The sequence below is a fragment of the Helicoverpa zea genome, chromosome 30 (assembly GCF_022581195.2).
Source record: "Helicoverpa zea isolate HzStark_Cry1AcR chromosome 30, ilHelZeax1.1, whole genome shotgun sequence".
Taxonomy (NCBI): domain Eukaryota; kingdom Metazoa; phylum Arthropoda; class Insecta; order Lepidoptera; family Noctuidae; genus Helicoverpa; species Helicoverpa zea.
The window spans coordinates 3,121,523-3,147,570 of NC_061481.1; the positions used below are offsets into that span (position 1 = coordinate 3,121,523).

Consider the following 26,048-nt stretch of genomic DNA (forward strand, 5'->3'; position numbering starts at 1 on the left):
TTTGTCCTCTTAGAACTGCGAGGTATGGTAGAAAAGCTTATGAGCAATATTTTAATTAAATTACGTTCGTTTAAGACTTAACTTAAGATATTAGTCTTGTTGATTATGGTCACATAAGTAGTTTATATTCACGGAGATCGTGAGAATAAGAAAAAAACAGTTTCACAAAAAAATGAAATGAAAAGAAAGCATTCGATTTACTTTATTTTTGATTGCACCCATAAAACCATAAAGCACGTTCTTTTGAAGAAATCAGGTGATCGATGTTTCTTTCTGTCAGTGTCACTGTCATGTCACCTGTGTAATGTGATGTCAAAATTGTTTGAAATATTTGTTTTGATGAATATTTTGTTTATTTTGAAATTCTAACTCGATAAAAGGAATCTTAATAGCAGATTTAAAGAATGCTTCTATAAGGTACATATCCTTAAGGGTAATGGGCCAATATGGTCTTATATTTAATTCATAAAATGAAACAATACACAAGCATTTTCATACAGAATGTTGCAAAACCAGTTTCTTAATAATTTTATGGAAATAAAACCTAGCTTAATTCTTTCTCCTACATATAAGCTACCTCGCTACAGAATAAAAAAATCGATCAATTGTTTTCCAGCTTCATCAAAGACGAGCAAACCAATATAAATACTTATCCTTGAATATTAGTAGAATTGTTAAAAAATATATTATTTTCATAATATCCAGGTTCTAATAAACTGTTGCTCATTAAATAACGGAATAATTTTATATAAAACAAGGGTTAAAGCTATACACTACTATTACAATGTTAAATAAATACAACAATTTGAATGAAGAAGTATAGAATTTGAGAATATTTAGTAATCTATTGGAGAATTAGTGAAAATGTCTTCGTTTCTATGTTTTATTTGTCATAGTACTGTGAATTCAGATGCTAATGAGGAGGTACGGGAGAAATATAGAGAAATTGTTGGTGTGAGTGTAAGTATTTAATCATTTTTATTATCATTTATACACCGTGACTTTTTAGTCGTCTTACAAAGGTGGTCCACTCAATCTATCCGACATAAAATACCACTAGACACGATTATTAATTTTATAGCCTTACTTTTATAGTCAGGCAAGTACCAATGCAACTTTTCTAAGTTTGTATGTACTTTCTAAGTATATCTTAGACACCACTGACTGTGTTTCGGATGGCACGTTAAACTGTAGGTCCCGGCTGTCATTGAACAACCTTGGCAGTCGTTACGGGTAGTCAGAAGCCAGTAAGTCTGACACCAGTCTAACCAAGGGGTATCGGGTTGCCCGGGTAACTGGGTTGAGGAGGTCAGATAGGCAGTCGCTTCTTGTAAAGCACTGGTACTCAGCTGAATCCGGTTAGACTGGAAGCCGACCCCAACATGATTGGGAAAAAGGCTCGGAGGATGATGACTTAATTAAGATAATAGGTGCAAAGAAAAATACTGAAAAAAAAATGTTTACGTATCAAACGGTAGAAAGTAGGTACCTTCCCAACGCGCCGCGCTCCATTGATACAAGATTCGGGCAGCGCTCACAACAGGCTGTTCTTATAATCTACGTCATGCATCATAATAATGAATTAATTTTTATTTTTAAATTATTCAAATCTCATAAATATATTTTTTTTTTATATGAACATTTACTAGTCATTGGATACATGAAGTGGGCTGTCGTTGTAAGACGACTAAAAAGTCACAGTGTATATTTACGAACATATAAATTCCATATTTAATAAATTTTGTAAAAGAATAGCTTGTTGATTTTTTTCTAATATTATAAAGAAAAATCATTTTTTGTTTGTCTGTACCGTAAAGGCTTGGAAACTATTGAACCTGCAAAAGAAAGTCTGTCCATCTGCAGGATCCTCTTCTTCCTGGCTATTCTTACCAGGCATGAGGCATTATCTTATCTATATTTCTCGGCTGTCCAATGTGCCTCATCATCTGTCCAGCAAAATACTTGCTCCTGATAATGTAGTGTCTACAGGTGGAACCACAAGGATTGGTTACTAGACTATATTTTATCCTATAATAAAGTGTGCTTTGTTCTATATTTTTGACACCAGTCTAAGGCCGCGTTTCCATTGATGCGGAGCTGGGCGGAGAGGGGCGGAGAAGAGCGGTGAAAAGTGGTCAGTGTTTCCACTGAAGCGGAGCTGGGCGGAGAGGGGCGGAGAGGAACGCAGCTGGGCGGATAAGAGCGATGAAGATTTTGAATGCACCTAGTGACGTAACGAAGACAACTGACACACTGCACGCGAGTCACGCACCGCACCGCTCCGTGCCGCCCCGCTGTCCTCCGCTCTGCACCCCAATGCTCGCTGTCCTCCGCACTGCACCGCCTCGATGTATAAATATTCGCTCAGCTCTGCTCCACCCCGCTCGTACTGTTTCCATTGAAGCGGAGCGGAGATTTCAAGCATAGTCATTGGTCAATTTGTGCACCGCTAAGCTCCTCTCCGCCCCGCTCCGCGTCAATGGAAACGCGGCCTAACCAAGGGGTATCGGGTTGCCCGGGTAACTGGGTTGAGGAGGTCAGATAGGCAGTCGCTTCTTGTAAAGCACTGGTACTCAGCTGAATCCGGTTAGACTGGAAGCCGACCCCAACATAGTTTGGGAAAAGGCTCGGAGGATGATGATGATGTTCTATACTTTTGCAGCTATGTCCAGACTCCCATCTTTGCTACATCTGTTGTCACATGGTAAATAAGCTATGGCTGTTCAAATCTATCTGCCTAAAAAGGAGTTTGGAGTACCCTGTGTTATTTAGGTAAGCACTTCTTTATTCACTAGATTTTGAACCATATACAACAATACTTTTATCATCTGCCTTGCATTTTTCCGACTATGTTGGCTTCCAGTCTTTCCGGATGCATCTGAGTGCCACATTTAGCTACAGCCTATCGGAACTCCTCATCATAGTTACCTAGCCAACCCGATACCTCTAGGTAAGACTGGTTGTCTGGATTCCAAACTGCTTTTCACAAGACTAGACTAGACTTTGCACTTGATACTGCTCTGGTGTAGCAGCCGTCCATAATAATTTGTCATTTGAACATCTCTGGAAGTCATTATTACAGGTAGTCAGAAGCCATATCTGATAACCACTCTTACCACGTGGTATCAGATTGCCAAAACCGGGTTGAAATCGGATAGGCAATCAATCCATGTGGCACACTGGTACTCAGCCACATCCACTTCGACTGGAAGCAGACCCCAACATAGTAGAATTCTAGGCAGACAATAAGATGGTGTTTTATACAAACTTTAACAATTTTCTTCTTCAAAATTTTCAGTGAAAAAGGCACGATAAATCTACAGAAGAACGAAATAGAAACAGTAATAATTTGTTCAGAAGAAAACTGTTTACCAACAAATATATTACAATTATATGTTTATAATAGAGAGCAAAGTACACACAGTAGTGATTATATGAAACTTGAAGAGGAATGCAATGATTTTGATGATTATTTTGAAGGTCAGATAGAGGATAATGGTGTTAAAGACAGTGGGGAATGTAAGGTTGGTATTAAAAGCGTATTTACTATGGTATTGCTGGGAATTTTAGCATAAATTTCTCTTTTTTAAGGTAAAAAAAAATAAATGATGATTAAAAAAACTGGCCAAGTGCGAGTCGGATTTGCACATGTAGGGTTCCGAACCTCCACGAAATCATATTTGGTAATTGAGAGCTCCCTAAAATACTGAGGTATATTATTATAGGTTTTAAGTGCTTGTTGTTCAAACAGCAACAGAAATCAGAAACACATCATAACTGTAAATTTTAGATCCCACCAACAACATTAAATATAAAAAAAGCCAAGTCTGTCTACGCAATTCTTCCACCGTAAAAAGTTTTGAGATCGCATAGAAACCAAGTCCTGATCAACTTTATTTGTAATAATAAATCAATATTTTGTTCACATTACAATAATATTGACTTGGCCGTAGCTGAGCCGATTAAGCTAAAACATCTTCACATCCAAGCCTTGTAAGAACCCTATATATTCACCTTTCAGAATACGAAAGATAATATAACCAATCACAATGAAAACTGTGAAGACAGTAACGGCATTGAAAAGAATGGTTCCGTACATTCATATAATGAAGATGTACATTTCAAACAAGAAACAGCCGATGGATTTGATTTAAAAGACATTAGTGAAGAAAATGAAATTAACTATGAGTTCTATGAAGAAGAGAGAAATGAATGTTTGGATGAAATTAGAAATGGAAGTGGGAATGAAGATGGTAATGGAGAATCAGGTAAGATGTTCGATCCTGCGAAAGCGGGTGAGACTTACTTGTGTGTGTGTGTGTAAATATACATGCACATTGTCTATGTATGTTTCGGTAACTATTGAGCACACTGCAAACTTGTAGGCGGCTTAGGGCTGCCATCTCATTTGTAATCCATTTACTATTAACATATACTTAATTCAATGAGGTGCTTCCTTACATGAAAAGTGTCCGGGTTTTCCCGGACACTTCTTGAAACACCGCCCGGACGGCCCCCGAACGGCCTCCAAACGAGGACAAATCCGGGGAAACCCGGACGGATGGCAGCTCTAGGTAAAATGTTATAAAATACGCCAAGGGGTGCTGCGGGATTGTTCGCGCGAGTGACCGCGGCGCTGGTACATAAAGGGCTTAAGAAGGAACATGGTGGGGTTTAGTCAGTAAGAGTCTGACACTCCCTCACGCTGCACACACAGCGGGAGGGGTCATTGATGATTTACCAAAAGAAACGGTGTTCCGAGTTCGATTCCCAGACGGGAAGAAATCTGTTTATTCTATTTCTCTTTTTTTTTTTTTGTTATAATGGCGTCCACGACCGATTTCGGCCACGGCGGCTGTTCTCACTTAAGGAGATCAGCCAGCTGCGCAGGACATATTATAGTGCACGAGCATTTGCGCAGACACAGGTGCACTCCCTATTCCTTCACTCTCATAACCCGATGGGACGGCAATCCGACACGACCGGAAAGAGATCAGGCGTAGGACCGACATTTACGTGCTCTCCGATGCACGGGTGAATCAATCACCAACTTCCAGACTACAGGCTGCTTTGTGAAAGTTTAAGAAAACCCACAAAGCGATTTTGGCCCGACCCGGGAATCGAACCCGAGACCTGGAGCACAGCAGCCGCGCTTGCGACCACCGGGCCAACGAGGCAGTCTTAGTTTTTAGTCGTACAGTAGTCGTGTAGTAGTTTTTTGTTATAGCTGCAACAGAAATACATAATCTATGTCAACTGTCTAACTATCACGGTTTTTGAGATACTTAAAAATAAAGTCCCTTAACTTTTGGCTACGGAACTCTAAAATAACTCTTTCTTTTACAATTTCAGATTCAAAAAAGAAGAAAACAAAAAAATCTAAAAAGAAAGGCTTTGAGAAGATACTGTTAACTGCAGAAGAGCAGAAAGCAGAGTTAGAAGCACAGAGAAGGAGCAAGAAGTATACAGAAGCTGAGTTTAAATGTTATAATTGTGCTTTGGGCTTCCTTTTTAAGGATACTTATCAAGCCCATATGATGAGACATGAAGAGGTAAATAATACTAATACTACATACTGATTCCCGGGGGCCCAGTAAGTGAGGTGGCGAGTCTCCACCTGCCGTTTTTAACCGACTTCCCAAAAAGGAGGAGGTTCTCAATTCGTCCGGATCTTTACATGTATTTAATACATTGTTATCGGCAGGTGCCATATTTCCACTAGCATCCCATCACAATAGCCCAAGTAGTTTGCATCCATAGTTAGCAATAGTTTAGCACAGAACCGGTGATTGTCCTTGGGTGCATTTCTATAGTGTATACAGGGATAATCGTCGGTTTTGTGTCACCATTTCATTAAAGTTGTCTCAAAAGGGCTTCAGCGTGTTGGCTTCGGCCCCACGTTCGCCTCCCAAAAATCCTGAACTCTATAGTCCCGAGGTCTGGTAGACATAAAAAAATATAATAATAATAATGTCAGGACATCTTATTCAAACTCGGTTGGTTAGCCCCATGCTAAGTTATTAATTAACTTGTGTTATGGGTGCTAACACAACTGATAAACTACATATAGCTACATATATACATATTTATGAATACATATTGTAACACCCAGACCACGGCCAACAAGCATGCTCATCACACAAATGTCGACCGAACCGGGAATCGAACCCGGGACCTCAGGTTCGGCAGTCCGGCATGGTGACCATTGCGCCATCGAGGTCGTCAATACTAATACTACTGCATTTGTCACCATCAGAATAAGAGTGACAACTCTTCACCGATCCCCTTGAAATACATATACATAGAGAGTTGCTACCTAATTGCTTCCAGCTACAATTAGTTGCTACCAATTGCTACCCAATTGGTTTTTAGGATAATCGCATCTAAACACAAATCCTTATATCAGAATGGCTGTGACTTTTCCTATATGAGGAAACGGCGACGTTTTTTTTCACCCATAGTTATTACCTAGTTGCTACCTCCAAGCATTATTATAATAGACCACATAGTTTTAATGTACAATATATTGCAGTCTAACGGCGAATATGTATGCCAGCTATGTTCGCTACGGTTTGCAACGGGCGCGGTATTGCGGGCGCACTGTAAGCTGCACTCGACGCGGCACAGGTGTACAGTGTGCTCCGCGTATATTCGTGCGAGACAGACTCAGACGCACGCTAAGAGATGTCATGATAGTTCGTCTGTGGCTACCTGTCATCTATGTGGGAGGGTGTTTCAGTGAGTATAAATTATTTTATATTGTACCTATCAGGTTTGGAAAATTCAATTAAATATAAATAATAGGTTTTTTCCCAAGAAAGTTATAGATGGCATTGTAACTACTACGTTACTGGGCCTTTTCCAAAATAAAAAGAAATAAATTCACAATTTTTTGCACTAATTGACCTCAAAATCTCTCAGGACATTCGTATAAGATTCTGATTGAATTCTTTTCTCCTTTTGTTCCCCATTTTTTATTTTGATTGTTAACGACGAGTACGTTTCGTTACGTAAAGTTTGTACACAAAATTCAATAGTGTTGTATCTTGTTGTTATTTGTTTATGAGAGAAAAGAAAAAAATACGTGTCTATTATTTTAGGGTTATCTAAAAGACGGACTAATTACTTTTTTCATTCGTCATGCATATTTCTGCCTGATATTGCTATCCTGTGAAACGAAAAGTTATATTTATTCTGTCAGATAAGTTCCTGATAGATATCAGAGACTTTATCAGTAACCGATGAAACTGGCCATTACACACACACAAAGTTTGGCTTACTCGCTTTCTTGAGATAAAATATCTATATTAATATAAGGTTATGTGTTAACATATTTGGGCATGGCCTTCAAGGCCCGGATAGCTCAGTCGGTAGAGCATTGGACTTTTAATCCAAGGGTCCAGGGTTCAAGTCCCTGTTCGGGCGATACTTTTTGCCTTCCCATATATTTTGTATTAGAATGTCTTTATTTGTTAGTATATTTTTTATAATAATAATTTTAAATTATTATAGAAAGAGAATTTTTTTTTGTTCCTTTATTTGTGCCCTAAAGGCTCCGAAAATACTGAACCTATTAGAAAAAAAAACACCTTTTTAAAACCTGCTCCATCCCCGAGTGACGTTGGCTGTATTTTATCCAAGTACGGGAAGTAGTTCCCACGGGACGCGGGTGAAACCGCGGGAAACTGCTGTCGTATTATTATTAAGAGGATATTTTTGTTTATTTGTAAATATATCGGGTGTGTCGTTCACAATCACATTAAATCATATCGCATATAGGTACTTTATGATATTCTATGACGAATTGTAAAAAAAAATAACCTAATCCATTCAGTGGTTTGGCCACAGGAGTCATTTTTCGTTTTTATAATTTACAACATCATGTGTAAAGCAGAGATAAAGTTAGGAGTATCGAATGTTTTGACCAGTTGACAGCTGTCAGTTTTCAAGGGAGAATTTCAGTTGTTTGTAATGACTGACTTTTATATGGTGTTCTAATTTTTGCACATTTTTATTCCATTTACTTTGTTTGAAATTTTTTTTTTTATTTTTACGTATTTTTCTTTTATCTTTGTGTTAATCGACATATATTAAGATGCTATTCAGACACGCGCGGTTAGTATGCGATTTCGTGCGTGTAAGCGTCAGATTCAAAATGAAGGTCGACGAAGAAGTGTGTTTACTGTGGTTGCAATCGCGCGGTTCCCGCCGTGTCTGAACTAGCGCTAACCAGTATATTAACGCATTTCATTTAATGTGATTATGAACGACACACCCGATATGTATAGGTAGCCGTACCCTGAATGCTCCGAAAATACTGGGGCCCGATTCTCCTAATTTTACTTAAGCGACATACGATTCACGTTCGACTCAATTCGACTGAGATCCAATCCCGACTCGATTACGATTGAAGCGTATGTGGCATTCCGCTATTTTTTCTTTGAAATAAACGTTTTTATCCTTTTCTGTCATTCAATAATGAATAATTTTGTCTGCAAATGATTTACGATTGCAAAATGATTGTACAGCAAACTACCGTATAGACCAAAATCACCAAAATAGCAGACCAATCGCACACCAATCAAATGTCAATCTAATACGATTGGTCTTTTATTAGTAGCAGAATGCCCGATATGGTTAAAACTGCTATTACGATCATATTGCGATTCGATTTCTATTCGATTTTGACATTATTAACTTAGGAGAATCGGGCCCCAGAAAGCATTTAAAATAATCTTATACTATTTAAAAGCTGCACTCTTCTCGAGTAACATAGGCTATATTTTATCCCGGTACGGGCAGTAATTCCCACGGGACGTGGGCGAAACCCTGGCTAACTGAATTGAGGAGGTTAGATAGGCAGTCGCTCCTTGTGGCACACTGGTACTCAGCTGCATCCGGCTAGACTGGAAGCCGACCCCAACATAGTTGGGAAAAAGGCTCGGAGGTTGGATGTGGGCGAAACCACGGGAACAGCTATTTTCACATAAACTAATACATTTTCTTAACATTTACAGGGACGCAAGTGGCTTACAACAGCATTTGAAAAGGTTCCACGGGCGTACGAAGTCGAATAGAACGTATTCATGTAATATTTGTGGTAAAAACTTCAAAAATCAAGCTGCTGTGAGGACTCATATGTTGTAAGTAGGCATTATTTTACTAAGTTAAGAATTGAATTGCGTTACTTTTAGGAAATTCATTACATAAAATTTTAGGGAAAATATGTAGCGCAAACAGCTATGTAGTATGTTTTCCTGAGATTTTTTTATAAACTACTAGCTGGTGCCCGCGACTTCGTCTGCGCAGGTTTAGTATTTCGAACAATATGTTCACAAATTGTAGCCTATGTGTTATTCTGATGTATAAGCTATATTATTGTAAAGTTTCATTAAAATCCATTCAGTAGTTTTTGCGTGAAAGAGTAACAAACATCCATACATCCATACATACAAACTTTCGCGTTTATAATATTAGTAGGATTTTACCAGACTTTACAAAAAGGAAGGAATATTCAATTCTATCTATATACATATAATAAATCTGTAAAAAAACTGTGTCTGTACATTGAATATATTAAAAAAATAATAATTGGGTGGGGTTTAGAAACAGTAATGGAGCACAAATCCAAAAAAAAAAATCTGTCTGTATGTCTGTATGTCTGTATGTCTGTATGTCTGTATGTCTGTTTGTTTGTACACGCTAATCTTCGGAACTACTGGACGGATTTCAATGATTTTTTCTTTGTTGTATCAGTATTAAGCCTGGTCAACATATAGGCTATAATGTATCTTCGAAACTTGAAGACCTGATGCAGAACACCAACAGACCAACAAAACTATAAGAGATACAAAAATGATGCCATGGCAAAAATTGTTTCATGTGATGAGCATTTTCAGCTGAGATAATAAATTTTAAGATCTGGAACACCTGATGTGGAACCCCAAGAGCCCAGCTTCTCTGTACCATATACAGGTATGCCGTTTAAGCAAAAGTTGTTCAATTTGATAAGCACTTTCTATTGACTTATACAAATTGAAGATCTAAAACACCTGATGTGGAACTCCAGGGGCCCAGCTAGACTATAGCATATAGAACTATGACGTTTTAGCAAAAGTTATTCAATCTGATAAGCACTCTCTAAAACACCTGATGTGGAACTCCAGGAGCCCAGCTAGACTATAGCATATGAAGACATGACGTTTTAGCAAAAGCGGTTCAATCTGATAAGCACTCTCTATTGACGTATAAACATCGAAAATCTGGAACCTGATGTGGAACTTCAAGAGCAAACTTGAAATGTATAGAAATGAATGTTATGAAATAGGTATGGTGAATCAAAAAAAGTAATTAGTCCGTCTTTTAAATAACCCTAAAATAATGGACACGTATTTTTCTTTTCTCTCTCTCACAAACAAATAATAACGAAGATGCAACAACGCTTGAATTTTGTGTTAAGTCACTGCTTAGTACAAATTTTACATATCTAGACGGGGCGTCCCGAGCCCCCACTCTCCGACTTTGTTGCGTTATATCTCATTATTATTTTGTATGTCTCTTCCATACCTCGGGATTACAGAGTTCCGAATTTTTGGGAGGCAAACGTGGGGCCGAAGCCAACACGCTGAAGCCCTTTTGAGACAACTTTTATTAAATGGTGACACAAAACCGACGATTATCCCTTTATACACTATAGAAATGAACCCAAGGACAATCCCCGGTGGACGTCGTTAAAAAAAAGACAATCCCCGGTTCTGTGCTAAACTATTGCTAACTATGGAGGAAACTACTTGGGCTATTGTGATGGGATGTTAGTGGATGACAATGTATTAGGTACATGTAAAAATGGCAGGTGGAGACTCGCCACCTCACTTACTGGGCCCCCGGGAACCAGTCACTGAATAGCAACAAGAGGGCAACAGGGACATGAGCGGCTGAAGGGTGAGGATACCTCGGCGGACTTTAAACGCAGATTACGCGCTCCCTGTGCTTACCATGAGGCACCCACCCTCCGAGCAGGGCTACTAATAGTGCTCTAGCGACTCCACTCTGGACGGCCAAGCCAAACCAGAGGCGTGAGACCTACCCCCGTCATGGTTCACTCCAACCGGCCGGAGATGGGGGCAGTATACTCTCCCTGGAGAACTCAGTATATATGCCCCGCGGGGTCGCTACTCCCCGTCATCAGCCTCAGATGTCCTGCGGTGCTTATATCTCATTATTATTGTAGTTATTATCTCAAGAGCCTTTGTTCCAATTATGTTAGGGTCGACTTCAAATCACGATGCAACTGAGTACCAGTGTTTTACAAGGAGCGACTGCCTTTCTGACCTCCACAACCCGGTTAACCGCTCAACCCAACACCCCTTGGTAAAACTGGTCAGACTTACTGGCTTCTGACTACCCATAACGACTGCCAAGAATGTTCAAGGACAGCCGGAACCTACAGTTTAACATCCTCTCCAAATAACCGTCATTGGTATTCAAAATATACGTAGAAAGTACAAACGAACTTAGAAAATTTGCATTGGCAGGTACTTGCCAGACCTGGAATCAATGACGCACGCTCATACTTGAGAGATTGGTTCTCTACCCACTAAACCACCACGACTTCCACTAACTCATCACGACTTTGTCATCTCAGTAACATTTAATGTTTTTTTACGTAATAATAATATTTTTGCCACACACAACTTAAATGCGGACTAATTAGAATCACTACTTTTATCCCTATGGTCACGTCTATTGCGGTTCAGTTCTCAGCGTTTTGTTTAGTCTGCTGTGCTTTTGCCGTTAAAGTACAAAAATGAAATATATGGAACGTTTCTAATGGTTATGCGTATTCCGTTGTTTTCAAGTCAACGGGCCCTTAAAATTCAATATCAGACAATTCAGATCTTTGATTTTGCTGACCCCGTAGTCGCTGGCATAAGGGACAGGATCCGCGTACGAAGTCGCGGGCAGAAGCTAGTTGCTAATATTTTTTAAAATATTTTAAACTATATTTAACCGACATCAAAATAAAGGAGGTCTTCAGATTTCCTTGTATGTACGTAAGTTAGTGCGCGATCTTCTCGCGTTTGTCCGTACCGATTTTGATGCGGTTTTCAGCATAATATCGTAATTTTCAGCATAGTGTCGTGTATTGTCAACTTTGGATAATGTTTTAGGTATCCTTTATTGTTTTTTTAATACAGTTTTATATACTAAATAAACCGGCCAAGTGCGAGTCGGACTCGCGCACCGAGGGTTCCGTACAAATGCTGTATAGATAAAAAGTGAGTTTCGCGCCAACCGTTCAGTTTAGAACAATCATAGTTATGGTAATTTCGTGAGAGTCAAAATAGTTAATATTTTTTATTTTATAATATAACTAAAATAGTAGGCCAGTACCTTGTAAAAGTTATTTTATTGAAGTTATTTATATACAACATTTTATAGTCATCATTCAGAAATCTGATTGAAAATCACTAATTATGTCTTAAAGGTCATGGGGCATATCTGACCCGCTTTGTAAAAAGTGGCGGACATGAATCAAAGTAGTTTTAAATCGTGGAGAATGGTATGACGTTTCTTTGAATATAAATATTTTATTAAAATTCCATGGAGACGAATGGCCAGGATCGTTTGAAAAATATAAAAGACAAGCAGTTTCAGAGGATTGTACAGGTTGCAATGCTAGTTTTTATTGTTAAAGACATTTCATAAAGAAGGAAGGTGCCAATCCGGATGACCAGGATCTGATGAGGATCTGGAAACCCTGAGAAATCGAGGGCAACTCTTGAATATTGTAGGCACGCATCGAGTCATAACCAGACATGTGAGTGTATTTTTGAGGGTACTGGTAAACAGTGAAGGTTTGGAGCTGATTTGATTATGGAGACTACAGAGAGTCAAGGGAACTCCCGAACGGTATGTTGCAACTACCACGTGTTTGGGCTTATTTTATTCGTATTGGCGAAGACTTTCCACAAAGATAGGTTTGACTGCCATTGTGGGATCGACAGCTAAGATCAGATATAGTTATGGGAACTCCTTTACAATTTATAACGTAACCTTGTGTTGGAGCTTATTTTATTTTAGGTGATGAGAATTCACTACTAAATTGGGTTAAAGCAGACCGCCTGACGACTTGTAGCTGTCGAATTGTAACAACGACTTCTAGAGAGTAGGATTCGGGGCTGCTGGCTTTACGTTTCTAGAGCCTTGACAAAAGTGTAATTCTGTCCCTTTCTTTGTTTTATAAAGTCGGCATTATTTTATTTTGTAGCATTTTACAAACAAATCCAACTTCAAACATATAAAAAAGCAACAAGAAAACAAAAGCAAGAAAGAAATTAAAAACATGTTAGGTGCATCGGTCTAGAAATCGGTGTCTAGAGGATGCATCTATATTTATTTTACCACCGAGATCTAGACCGATGCATATAAACAGTTTTCTTGTTGTTTTAGAAGTTGTTTTTTTTTTGTAAAAAGTTTTTATTTTTAACTTTTGTGAAAAGTTCTCGTCAATACGAATAATGTAAGCCCAAACACGACGTAACTAAAACATACCGAGTTCTCTCGACTTTCTCACCTCTCCATCTTCAGATAAGCTCTAAACCTTCACTGTTTGATAGTATCACCAGACATACATCTGAGAATCAAGTTTTAATCCTATGCATGTCTACAATTTCTGATAGTTGCCCTCGATTTCTCAGGATTTCCATCATCAGATCCTGACCTGATGACAATGGAAATAAACGGCGAGTATACTCTTTCACTACAAAGAAATGATTTCTCAAATCCGTCAAACTTGGTCGTTTAAATTCCCCATTGAAATGAGGAAAATATTTGATGTTTACACCTGATTTTCTCTAGATTCCCATGGTTCACATTGATGCGACTAATGCCATAGTAAATCAGAGCCTTTATCATTATACTGTGCTATATTTCGTTCGTATCCGCCGTGGGTATGGTTTTCATACTAAGGTGCCCAGTGACCTTTGAATGATTTAAAATTTTTCACAGTTTAGAGGCCATTATATTTAAAAAGTGTTTGATATGAATTTCACTTTTTATTCAAAACTTTAATATCTCTACGCGTTCATGTGAAAAAGGGTAGGTAGTAAGTTTATAATTATTAAAAAAATATTTTATGTCATGTAAGCAAAAATAATATTTTAATATTTTATGTTACTTCAAATTTATCATTTTCGCAATTTTTCCTTTATCTGTACTATATAACGTTGCTTCGTGCCGAATTTTAAGATTCTGAGTTCACGGGAAGTACCTTGTAGGTTTTGATTCCCTAGCGTGTGACGGAAATTCGTCTAAGGTGTCGGTAAAACTGCTGTATCTTTTGATCGCGTTAACTTAGAAGTTTGATTTTTTCATTGCTTAAAGGGACAATATACCTAGGTATTTGGTATAAAGAAGATGGATCAAAATTGCCCCACGTCCTATAACAATGTGACGTATCTCAAAAAAAAGATAAAAATGTTTAGAAAAATATGGCATACTCTTTAATTCATTTTTTTTACACCTTCATACGAAAAAAATGCTTTAAAAATTGTTCAGGCGCTGTTATGAAAACATCGTTCATAGAACAATTTATGGACTATTTTATTAAATTATTTTTTTTTGATAGGGTATACCTCACAGATGGTCCCATAATCATCAGGTCAGGATCTGATGATGGAAACCCTGAGAAATCCAGGACAACTTTTGAAAGTTGTAGGCATGCGCAGGATAAAAACTTGACTATAAGGTGTAGTCTTATAACAATATACAACAGTAAAGGTTTGGAGCTGACCTGATGATGGAGACGAAAGAAGGTCGAGGGAACTCGACAACCGAATATGTAAACTACCTCGTGTTTGGGCTCATATTATTTGTATTGAATAGACCTTTGCAACAGTGAAGGTTTGAAGCTGACTTGATGATGGAGACCAGAGAAGGGCGAGGGAACTGGACAACTGAATATGTGAACTGCCTCGTGTTTGGGCTTATATTATTCGTATTGATAAGAACATTCCACTTATGTGGATAGTGACCACTGTGCTTGTCACTGAAAAGCCAAAAATAAAAAAAAAACTTTTTACAATAAAAAAACTTCCAAAAACACTGAAAAGCAAAAAAACCTTCACTGTTGCAAAGGTCTATTCAATACAAATAACATGAGCCCAAACACGAGGTAGTTTACATATTCAGTTGTCGAGTTCCCTCGACCTTCTTTCGTCTCCATCATCAGGTCAGCTCCAAACCTTTACTGTTGCATATTGTTATAAGACATACTGCGCATGCCTACAACTTTCAAAAGTTGTCCTGGATTTCTCAGGGTTTCCATCATCAGATCCTAACCTGATGATTATGGGACCACCTGTGAGGTATACCCTATCAAAACAAAAAATAATTTAATAAAATAGTCCATAAATAGTCCTATGAACGATGTTTTCATAACAGCGCCTGAACAATTTTTAAAGCATTTTTTTCATATGAAGGTGTAAAAAAAATGAATTAGAGAGTATGCCATATTTTTTTAAACATTTTTATCTTTTTTTGAGATACGTCACGTTGTTATAGGACGTGGGGCAATTTTGTATGAATTGTGATCCGTCTTCTTTCAATTTGGTACCTTTATTCGTTCGTGAGAAATAAGGTAGTAAGTTTCATTTTATTAAAATATTTTTATTATATTATATAACAAAAAAAATGAGATTTTCGCAATTTTTCCTATATTTGCATTATATAACAATGCTTCATGCCAAAGGACAATGCCAGGGTCTGGGCTCAAAGTTTGCCCAGCAGTGGGAGTAGTTCCAACTGGTTCCATAGTGCACTCTGAACATGAAATCCAAATATTTTTGAAATCGGTCCCAGAGGTCCCGAGAAAAACCGGTTCAAATGTTCTCCATAGATAGTCACTTAACAAAGCCTGAGCCATTTGCCCAGTAGTAAAAGTGGTCGAAATAGGTTCTTTACTGCACTGTTAACACGAAATCTAAATATTTTGGAAATCGGTCCAAGAGGTCCCGAGAAAAACCGGTTCTAATGTTCAACTTGAACAGTCACTTTACAAAGCCCAAGCCGTTTGCCCAGTAGTGGGAATAGTTAAAATAGGTTCCTTACTTCACTCTTAACACGGAATCCAAATATTTTTGAAATCGGTCCCAGAGGTCCCGAGAAAAACCGGTTCAAATGTTCTCCATAGATAGTCACTTAACAAAGCCTGAGCCATTTGCCCAGTAGTGAAAGTGGTCGAAATAGGTTCTTTACTGCACTGTTAACACGAAATCCAAATATTTTTGAAATCGGTCCCTGAGGTCCTGAGAAAAACCGGTTCAAATGTTCTCCATAGATAGTCACTTAACAAAGCCTGAGCCATTTGCCCAGTAGTGAAAGTGGTCGAAATAGGTTCTTTACTGCACTGTTAATACGAAATCCAAATATTTTGGAAATCGGTCCCAGAGGTCCCGAGAAAAACCGGTTATAACGTTAAACTTGAACAGTCACTTTATAAAGCCCAAGCCATTTGCCCAGTAGTGGGAATGGTTAGAATAGGTTCTTTACTTCACTCTTAAGACGGAATCCAAATATTTTTGAAATCGGTCCCAGAGGTCCCGAGAAGAACCGGTTCAAATGTTCTCCATAGATAGTCACTTAACAAAGCCTGAGCCATTTGCCCAGTAGTGAAAGTGGTCGAAATAGGTTCTTTACTGCACTGTTAACACGAAATCCAAATATTTTGGAAATCGGTCCCAGAGGTCCCGAAACAAACCGGTTATAATGTTAAACTTGAACAGTCACTTTATAAAGCCCAAGCCATTTGCCCAGTAGTGGGAATGGTTAGAATAGGTTCTTTACTTCACTCTTAAGACGGACTCCAAATATTTTTGAAATCGGTCCCAGAGGTCAAGAGAAAAACCGGTTCTCATGTTAGCCAGCCATTGTTAGCTAGCCATTTTAAGCAGCCACAAACCTAACAACCTTCTTTTCTTGAAATAACATTCAGATAGTTAGTGGTTTCACTGTTAACAGGATAAAATAACAGAAATAGACGTTTAAAGGTAATTGTTGTTTCTCTTGCTTTTCAGTCTCTATCTACTACAATCAGTCCTAAGTTCGTGTAGCGTCATGCAATTAATATCCGTAATGGCAATGGAAAAATCTTATCAGGACGAATTAAATAAGCTCGAACACGAGGTAGTAAATAGTTACCGTTGAGGAGTTCCCTCGTCTCACTGTCGTCTCCATCGGCAGGTCAGGTCTTAACCTCCACAGTTTTGTGGTGTCGGAGACATATACCCGAATGACAAGTTTTTATTCGATATGTGCTTACAATTTCCGAGAGTTCCCTATTGTTTTAAGGTTTCTATCACCAGACCCTGGACCGAATAACAAAGGAACTATTTGGAAAGTAAATCCTTTCAAACAATAAAATGATTGTTTAAATCGGTTGGTAAACGACGGAGTTAATATGCACGTACTTACGTAAAAAGAATACAAACGAACTGAGTGAGAAACTCCTCCATTTTTTGAAGTCGGTAAAAAAAATTCTCGTTCAATACCTCGTATTTGTCGATTAATATTATAATGCATTTCAATTAAGGTAATAAAAGTGGAATAGTTAAGAGTTCGTAAGGATGTTTTTCGTAATCCTTACTAATATTATAAATCGGAAAGTGAGTTTGTTTGTTTGTTTGTTTGTTTGTTCCGCTTTCACGCCGTAACTACTGAACCGATTGCTTTGAAATTTTGCAGACGTAAAGTTAGAAGTCCGGATTAAATAATAGGGTACTTTTTATCCCGAAAAAAATAGATATTCCCGAGGGAAAACAAAAATATTGTTTGCTTGATGGATGGATTGTAGATGGCGCTGTGTGTCGTTTAAAACAAGGTAATATATTGCAAACGAATATAAACATGTAAATTTAGAAGCTAAATGATACGATAATGAATCCCCGAAAATGAGGAATTCCCGAGGGATGATGTACAATTTGTTTAATCGTCTAAACTGTTTTTTTTTACATCTACTTATATATTGCAAACGAATATGAACATATAAATTTAGAAGCTAAATGATACGATAATGAATCCTCGAAAATGAGGAATTCCCGAGGGATGACGTACGATTTGTTTTATCGTCTTAACTGTTTTTTTTACATCTACTTATCCTGAATTAACTATAATTCAACGAATTACTAATTGGTATAAGTATTAGTTAAGTTATTTCGTTCTTGAGGTATGCGATAGATGGCGCTGGGTGTTTTTAAAACGTGGTAACGATGTGTTTTTAAAATACATAAGAAGTGGAATGATAGCTTTTTAAAACGTGGTGACGTTGTTTTTTTTAAGATACGTAAGAAGTGCAATGATATCTCGCGCTTTAACCTGTAGCTCATTGTTCAATCGCGAGCTTCCCGATAGCTCGATAGATGGCGTTGTGCTTTTCTGTATCGTGGTGTTAAGGTTCGCCGCGAATTAGTCTGTTTTGAAATCAGTGGGGCCCAGTAGCGCCAGGGCCAGCCGCGGCTGCGGGTTGTTCGAAAGAGGTACCGCGGCCCTGGTATATAAAAGGCCTAGGACGGAACACGACGATTTTAGTCAGTAAGAGTCTGACACTCCCTCACCGCTGCTAACCCACAGCGGGAGGGGTGAACCGAATTCCACGCGAGCGAAGCCGCGGGCGGAAAGCTAGTATTGAATAAGAGTCAAACCAGTTTTTCTCAGGACTCCCGGGATAGATTTCGAAATATTTCGGTCTGGGACCTATTATAAGCCTATGGAACATAATACACTATGCAGTTACTGTGGGCAACTCTTGAGCCCAACTTCCATACAAAGAATAGCATTGTCCTTTCAAGATTCTGAGTTTACGGGAAGTACCCTGTAGGTTTTGATTCCTTTGCGAGTGTCGAGAATTTGTTGAAAATATCGACATAATCGGTTGTATCTTTTGATTGGCTCGGCTTAGAAGCTTGATATTTTCACAGCCTAAAGGGACAATAGACCCGAGTATTTCATGTGAATTTCAGCTTGATACGTTCACGCGTTCTTAAGATAAAGGGTCTTGACAGACAGACAGACAGACAGACAGACAGACGGACAACAAAGTGATCCTATAAGGGTTCCGTTTTTTCCTTTCGAGGTACGGAACCCTAAAAACCATCTTATGACAGCAAAATAAATCTATATTTCTATATAAAAAAAAAAAGAAACTTAAAACTAATAAACGGCTTCAACAAATTGTTTTTACTTTAGAATTTAACTATAATTATTTAGGTTAATATTAAACACGCCTATATTTTTTATATATTTTTTTTTTCACTTCCAGAACCCACATAAACCGAAAATTCACTTGTGACCAATGTACCTCTATATTCAGTAGCCCCTACACGTTGACCCAGCATAAAAAGAAACACACTACCACGGAACAAATGAAAGAACATTACTGCACAACTTGTGGGGTCGGGTATACTAGCAGGAAGAGTTTGTTAGCGCATTTGAGGAATTCGGGTAATCATCAGGATAGATCGTGAGTATTGAAAAGTTGATTTGTTTGTATGAAGGTGGTAAACTCGGGAAGTAGTGGACCGATTTGGAAAAAATATCTATATATGAGACCAGATTGAAACTGCTAGCGGGTGCCGAGCTAATACATAAATACAAAAAACTAGCTTTGCCAGCGATCATTGGGAACTACTCCGCACACTTGGATATAAAGTATAGTCTTAAGTAGACACCGAAAAAAAATCCGTCATATAGGTAGGTAACAGTAGTTCCAAAAAAATGGATTTTAATTTTAAACCCCCGTTCCGCCCCCTTAGCATTGGAGTTTCGTAAAATCCCGTAGAGTATTTCTAATTAAAACCTATAGAGAACCTACTTACCCAATTTTCAAGTTTGAAGTTTTTATGGTTACTGAGATTTCGTGATTAATCAGTGAATGATGTTTCACTTATGTAGAGATGTAAAGATTTAATTTCGTATTTAATAATATTCTCTACATATTCACACAATTTCCATAAAACGCAGGTGACACCGCGGCCAAACGCTAGTTTCAAGCATTCCTTCAAGGCCCGGATAGCTCAGTCGGTAGAGCATTGGACTTTTAATCCAAGGGTCCAGGGTTCAAGTCCCTGTTCGGGCGATACTTTTTGCCTTCCCATTTATTTATAAACAAATTAGTTTTTGGGCATCTTATTTGTTCTTGCATAACTTTAACTTAAAAAATATAATTTATTTATTATAACTTAAACTTATAAAAAACTATTTGGTCCTTACGTCATTCAAATCAGTTCAGACCGAATTTCGTCTCACTTTTTATCATGAAAACTTAGGGACTAAAGAATTTTCGGTTCCTTTGAAGGAAGACCAAATTTTGCAAAATTCAACCCTTACAGCGTTTTTACAGTGGCGGTTTTTTTCGCGAGCTTCGAATAAGATACGCAGGACATATTCCGAAGCATAACTTTTTGTACGATTTTATAAGTTACTATACTCTATCCACGGAAGCAAGAGCTAAAAGGTAAACAAAGAATGACAGTTTTTCAAGATGGCGGTATAACCCGACCGATGACAAAACGTCACATTATTGTGTAAAATGTTCGCAGTATCTGTGATTTTGTCATCGGTCGGGTTATGCCGCCATCTTGAAAAACTGTCATTCTTTGTTTACCTTTTAGCTCTTGCTTCCGTGGATAGAGTATAGAGTTCGGTTATATCGCGTTCAAACCGAGCGGGAAATCAGCTAGTGTGAAAACGCTGTAAAAGTCATATTTCGGACCACTATACCACTGAATAAGACTGATTGTCAAACTTTCTGTCTTCTCATTCTGAAGTAACTCTAACCAAAATCTTTATTTACAGCTACGAATGCGTAATCTGCAATCGCTCGTGTCCAAACGAGCGTTCTTTGAATAACCACATGTCGACCGTGCACTCGTCAAGCAAAGACTTTGGTTGTTCTACCTGCGGCGCTAAGTATGCGAGTCGAAAGTCTTTGATTAGACATGTAGGCACTCATACGGCGAGGCCACAGCCTAGTAAAGCTGTTTGTCACCATTGTGGGAATAGTTTTAAGGTAATTATTATTAACTTCCAAACTCTAGACTGTATAAGGCAATTACAAACCAATGTACAACTAAATGGAGTAGAGTTGAAGCCTGTTGAGTCAACGGTATTTCTTGGTTTGACCGTTGATTCCAAACTCCAATGGGGCCCACATATTGTTAAACTATTAGGAAAACTTAGTTCAGCCGCCTATACTATTAAAAAGATCCGACTAATCACCGATGTGAACACAGCCAGAATAGTTTATTTTAGTTACTTTCATAGTTCAATGACGTATGGGATCCTCCTTTGGGGAAACTGTGCTGATGTTGAGACTATATTTATTTTACAGAAAAGAGCTGTTCGAGCCTCTGGGGCCAAAAGTTTCAGAGAGAAATTCAAAGAAATAAATATTCTGACTGTTGCCTCTCAAAATAATCATTTTTGAAAATTTAATGTACGTTCGTAAAAACATATCTTACTTTGTTCAAATGTCTGATGTTCATAGCATAAATACTAGGAATAAACATAATCTTGCTGTACATGCTACTCGCCTCCACAGAGTAAGCAACTCGTTCATGGGTCAATGTATACGCTTTTACAATAAACTTCCCAAAGCGGTTCGTGATTTACCTATCAAGAAATTTAAAAATCATATAAAATCCAAACTTTTGAAAAAAGGATATTACAAATATCTGATTATTTAAATGATAAAGAAGCTTGGGAAAAACTATATTTTTTTTATCTTTATAGTAAAAAAAATAGGAGCGAGAAGGTCAACCTACCCAATTTGTAAAATTTTACCAATCGAACATTAACCTTCTACTATTGTGATAAGATTAAATCTATTGAAGAAAGAAGACGGATCAAAATTGCCCCACGTCCTATAACAATGTGACGTATCTCAAAAAAAAGATAAAAATGTTTAAAAAAATATGGCATACTCTCCAATTCATTTTTTTTACACCTTCATACGAAAAAAATGCTTTAAAAATTGTTCAGGCGCTGTTATGAAAACATCGTTCATAGGACTATTTATGGACTATTTTATTACATTATTTTTTGTTTTGATAGGGTATACCTCACAGATGGTCCCATAATCATCAGGTCAGGATCTGATGATGGAAACCCTGAGAAATCCAGGGCAACTTTTGAAAGTTGTAGGCATGCGCAGGATAAAAACTTGACTATAAGGTGTATGTCTTATAACAATATGCAACAGTGAAGGTTTGAAGCTGACTTGATGATGGAGACCAGAGAAGGGCGAGGGAACTGGACAACTGAATATGTGAACTGCCTCGTGTTTGGGCTTATATTATTCGTATTGATAAGAACTTTCCACTTATGCGGATAGTGACAACTGTGCTTGTCACTGAAAAGCCAAAAATAAAAAAAAAACTTTTTACGATAAAAAAACTTCCAAAAACACTGAAAAGCAAAAAAAAAACTAGTCTTAGGAGCATCGGCCTAGAAGTCGTTGGGGAAATAAACTTAGGTACATCCATTAGACACCGACTTCTGAGGTAGTTTAAATATTTTGCTGTCGATTTCCCTCGACCTTCTCTGGTCTCCATCGTCGGGTCAGCTCCAAACCTTCACTGTTGCAAAGGTCTATTCAATACAAATAATATGAGCCCAAACACGAGGTAGTTTACATATTCAGTTGTCGAGTTCCCTCGACCTTCTTTCGTCTCCATCATCAGGTCAGCTCCAAACCTTTACTGTTGCATATTGTTATAAGACATACACCATAAAGTCAAGTTTTTATCCTGCGCATGCCTACAACTTTCAAAAGTTGCCCTGGATTTCTCAGGGTTTCCATCATCAGATCCGGACCAGATGAATATGGGACCACCTGTGAGGTATACCCTATCAAACAAAAAAATAATTTAATAAAATAGTCCATAAATAGTCCTATGAACGATGTTTTCATAATAGCGCCTGAACAATTTTTAAAGCATTTTTTTCGTATTAAGGTGTAAAAAAAATGAATTGGAGAGTATGCCATATTTTTTTAAACATTTTTATCTTTTTTTTGAGATACGTCACATTGTTATAGGACGTGGGGCAATTTTGTATGGATTGTGATCCGTCTTCTTTGACAGACCGGTTTCTTCAAATACTTAGGCCTCAATTACGGAGACGCGGGGCGTCTCGCGTCGCGAGTGGCGTGGCGTCTCGCGGCGCGTCGGACGTTTTTACTGTTTACGGTGGGGCGGCGCGTGAAGCGGCACGCATCATCGCACGCGTAAACACAAACTTATAGCAATATATGACCATGTTCATAGAGAAGCAAGACGGGAAGCGTGGCGGTGCCCGCCGCGGCGCCCGCGGCGTATCCTCTAGCGTGTAGCGAAGCACGCGGCGGGCAACGCAGCGGCGCACGCCTTGATCAAATCGACTAGTTTTTATCGAGCTAGCGACATAGCTTCATCGAGAATTGCCGCTGCGTGCGCCGCCGCGATAAACGCCGCGTGGGACGCGTCGGTGCCATCCGCGGGCTCGGCCGCAAAAAACGCCCTAATTCAAACAAACGCGTCTAAAGTCGCTTCTCCGTAAACGCACTCATACAACGCCATATATTTGAATTCAGTGCGGGCCGCGCTGCTCAACGCGACGCGCAACGCCCCGCGTCTCCGTAAATGAGGCCTTACTCCTCAAAATTACAAATTATAAGTTTCAAAACATTTTGTATTTATAATTAAATTAATTACATTTTTCAGGGTAAAAGCAAGCTGAATAGGCATTTACGAGAAGTTTGTGAAAAGGATAAATTGGAGGAAGAGCTTTCTGCTTATTATGATAATGTTATAAGCCAGTAAGTCGGACACCAGTCTAAACAAGGGGTATTGGGTTGCCCGGGTAACTGGGTTGAGGGGGTCAGATAGGGCAGTCGCTCCTTGTAAAGCACTGGTACTCAGCTGCATCCGGTTAGACAGGAAGCCGACCCCAACATAGTTGGGAAAACGGCTCGGAGGATGAATGGAAGATGTTATACAGTGAATAAGTACTAAGTGTCCTATGTAAATGTTAATAAATGAAGTTTATAATCATTATATACTAGTATTTTTATTGTCCACGAACGTGATGTGGCCTCTTCTTATACAGAGAAGAAATATTGGTTTTTAGACTAGTTTCCTCGATATGTTTTCCTGACCCTTTTTGTGTTGTGAATAAAATAAAATAAATAAAAATAGCCTTTATTCTCTGACCTTATGAAATAACATAACAATTCTTCTTAACAAAACTTATAAGCTTATCTAAATCCTTATTAATATATATGATACTATTAATATAATAATATTTTGTTTATTATTCGAAGCTCAATCAGCTACCGGGTCAGGTTGTCTTCCGACATAGGCCTCCTCATGTTCTCTCCACTTGCAGCGATCCAGCGCTATTCTCCTCCACCCTTTCGGTAGATCATCTTCCCACCTTTTACACTGCCTTCCTCTACGTCTTTTTCCATTTCTTGGATACCAATCTGTGACTTTCTTGGTCCACTTCTCCGTTTGTGTTCTCATCATGTGGCCTGTCCATTTCCACTTTAGTATTCGTGTTTTTATCTTAACATCTGCCACTCTAGTGATGTTCCTAATTTTTGTCGCTTTCCATTTATCTATTAGCCTTAAGCCCATCATGCTTCTTTCCATGCCTCTTTGGCAAACACTGAGTCTGTGTTCAATTTTTTGTGATAGAGGCCAAGTTTGACAACCGTATGTGAGACATGGTAGAACGCATGTGTTATAAACCTTTCTTTTTTCTACCATAGGTATACTCTTATTTTTAACAATTTCTTTAAGTGACCAGTATCTTTGCCAGGCGCTATGAATTCTTCTGTCTATTTCTTTATGTGCTAGATCTTTTGGAGATATTATTTGACCAAGATATATATATTCATTGACATATTCAATCTCGTTTTCGCATATTTCTATTTTGGTTTTGGTTTTGTTTGTCATTATTTTAGTTTTGCTAATATTCATATATAATCCTGCTATCTGGCTTTCGTATGCTAGTTGTTGTAGCATTTTTTGTAGAGTAGAAGGGTCTTCTGCGAATAAGACGAGATCGTCTGCGAATCTAAGATGGTGTAGTTGTGAATACCACATGTAATTGTTTGTATTTTAGGCATATTGCCGTCCGAGCGGCCAACTAAAATCGACTCTAACATATTATTGAACCTACTTTCTAGTATCTTTTTTCGCTGTAACAAATTAAATACTATAAATTGTCTATACACATTAGCCTCTATTAATTCGATACCTACGGTAATGTACTTATGCACTCATAACCTGAAAACTAAACATTGCATAACTTTTTGTTTAACTACGTTTTGACGTTTTTTATTTTTGTAACAAATTAAGACCTTTCTTTTGATGCAACATTCGTTTATCTGCATTGTATAGTTTCTGTGTAATTACGGGCGATGATTACGGCAAGTGGCGGTTCTAGCGGCCAACTATTCTTTGTCATAGCGTCTTGGTTTTTTTTGTAACAAATTCACGAAAAGAGGAGTGAGAAGTAACAAATTAATACTAATTCCTGGCAAAGTTTCATCAAATATTATGAGGTGGCCGCGCGGTCGAAATGGCCACAATGTACCAGGGCCGCGGTAACTCGCGTGAACAAACCGGCAGCCCCGGCAAAGGTTCAGAAGTCTGGCATGGTAACCATTGAGCCAATGAGGTAAAATGAAACAATTTTTACACAAAAGTATACTTTTAATACATAACGAATACATTGTGTACATTTAATGAGAGTACACAATACATTTCAATAACAGTCAATATTTCTAATGCAAAAAAAAAACATTTTTTAACAAGAATTCATTGTAATAATACTCATGCAAAAATATAAATTTGGGTAAATAGCCTATATCTTTCCTGGATAAATAGGCTAGTTAGCGCTGAAATATTTTTAAAATCGAACCAGTCCAGGTTAGCGCTTTCATGCAAACTCTTTAGCTTTATAATAATATGTCGTATATACAGGGTGTGTCGTTCACAATCACATTA

At 38.1% G+C, this 26,048-nt stretch overlaps 1 protein-coding gene and 2 non-coding genes across 10 annotated transcripts; all 3 read left to right on the plus strand.

Moving 5' to 3' along the window:
- The first annotated feature begins 286 nt into the window (after window positions 1-286).
- LOC124644664 (gastrula zinc finger protein XlCGF57.1-like) lies at window positions 287-24,086 on the plus strand. Of its 8 annotated transcripts, none has more exons than XM_047184162.1 (11): window positions 287-417; window positions 897-960; window positions 2,663-2,772; window positions 3,299-3,524; window positions 4,022-4,268; window positions 5,347-5,552; window positions 6,533-6,738; window positions 9,018-9,143; window positions 19,316-19,516; window positions 20,851-21,064; window positions 23,757-24,086. In XM_047184162.1, the coding sequence occupies exons 3-11, from the start codon at window positions 2,702-2,704 to the stop codon at window positions 23,853-23,855; spliced, it is 1,596 nt and encodes a 531-aa protein (XP_047040118.1). In that variant the 5' UTR covers window positions 287-417; window positions 897-960; window positions 2,663-2,701; the 3' UTR covers window positions 23,856-24,086. The 8 variants fall into 8 exon arrangements, with proteins under 8 accessions (XP_047040118.1, XP_047040122.1, XP_047040115.1 ...); XM_047184159.1 differs by having other exon boundaries at window positions 293-417; window positions 617-960; XM_047184161.1 differs by having other exon boundaries at window positions 293-417; window positions 617-960; window positions 5,353-5,552.
- Trnak-uuu lies at window positions 7,353-7,425 on the plus strand. Its single transcript has one exon. It is a non-coding gene; the product is annotated as a tRNA-Lys (tRNA).
- Trnak-uuu lies at window positions 20,059-20,131 on the plus strand. Its single transcript has one exon. It is a non-coding gene; the product is annotated as a tRNA-Lys (tRNA).
- Window positions 24,087-26,048: the final 1,962 nt, after the last annotated feature.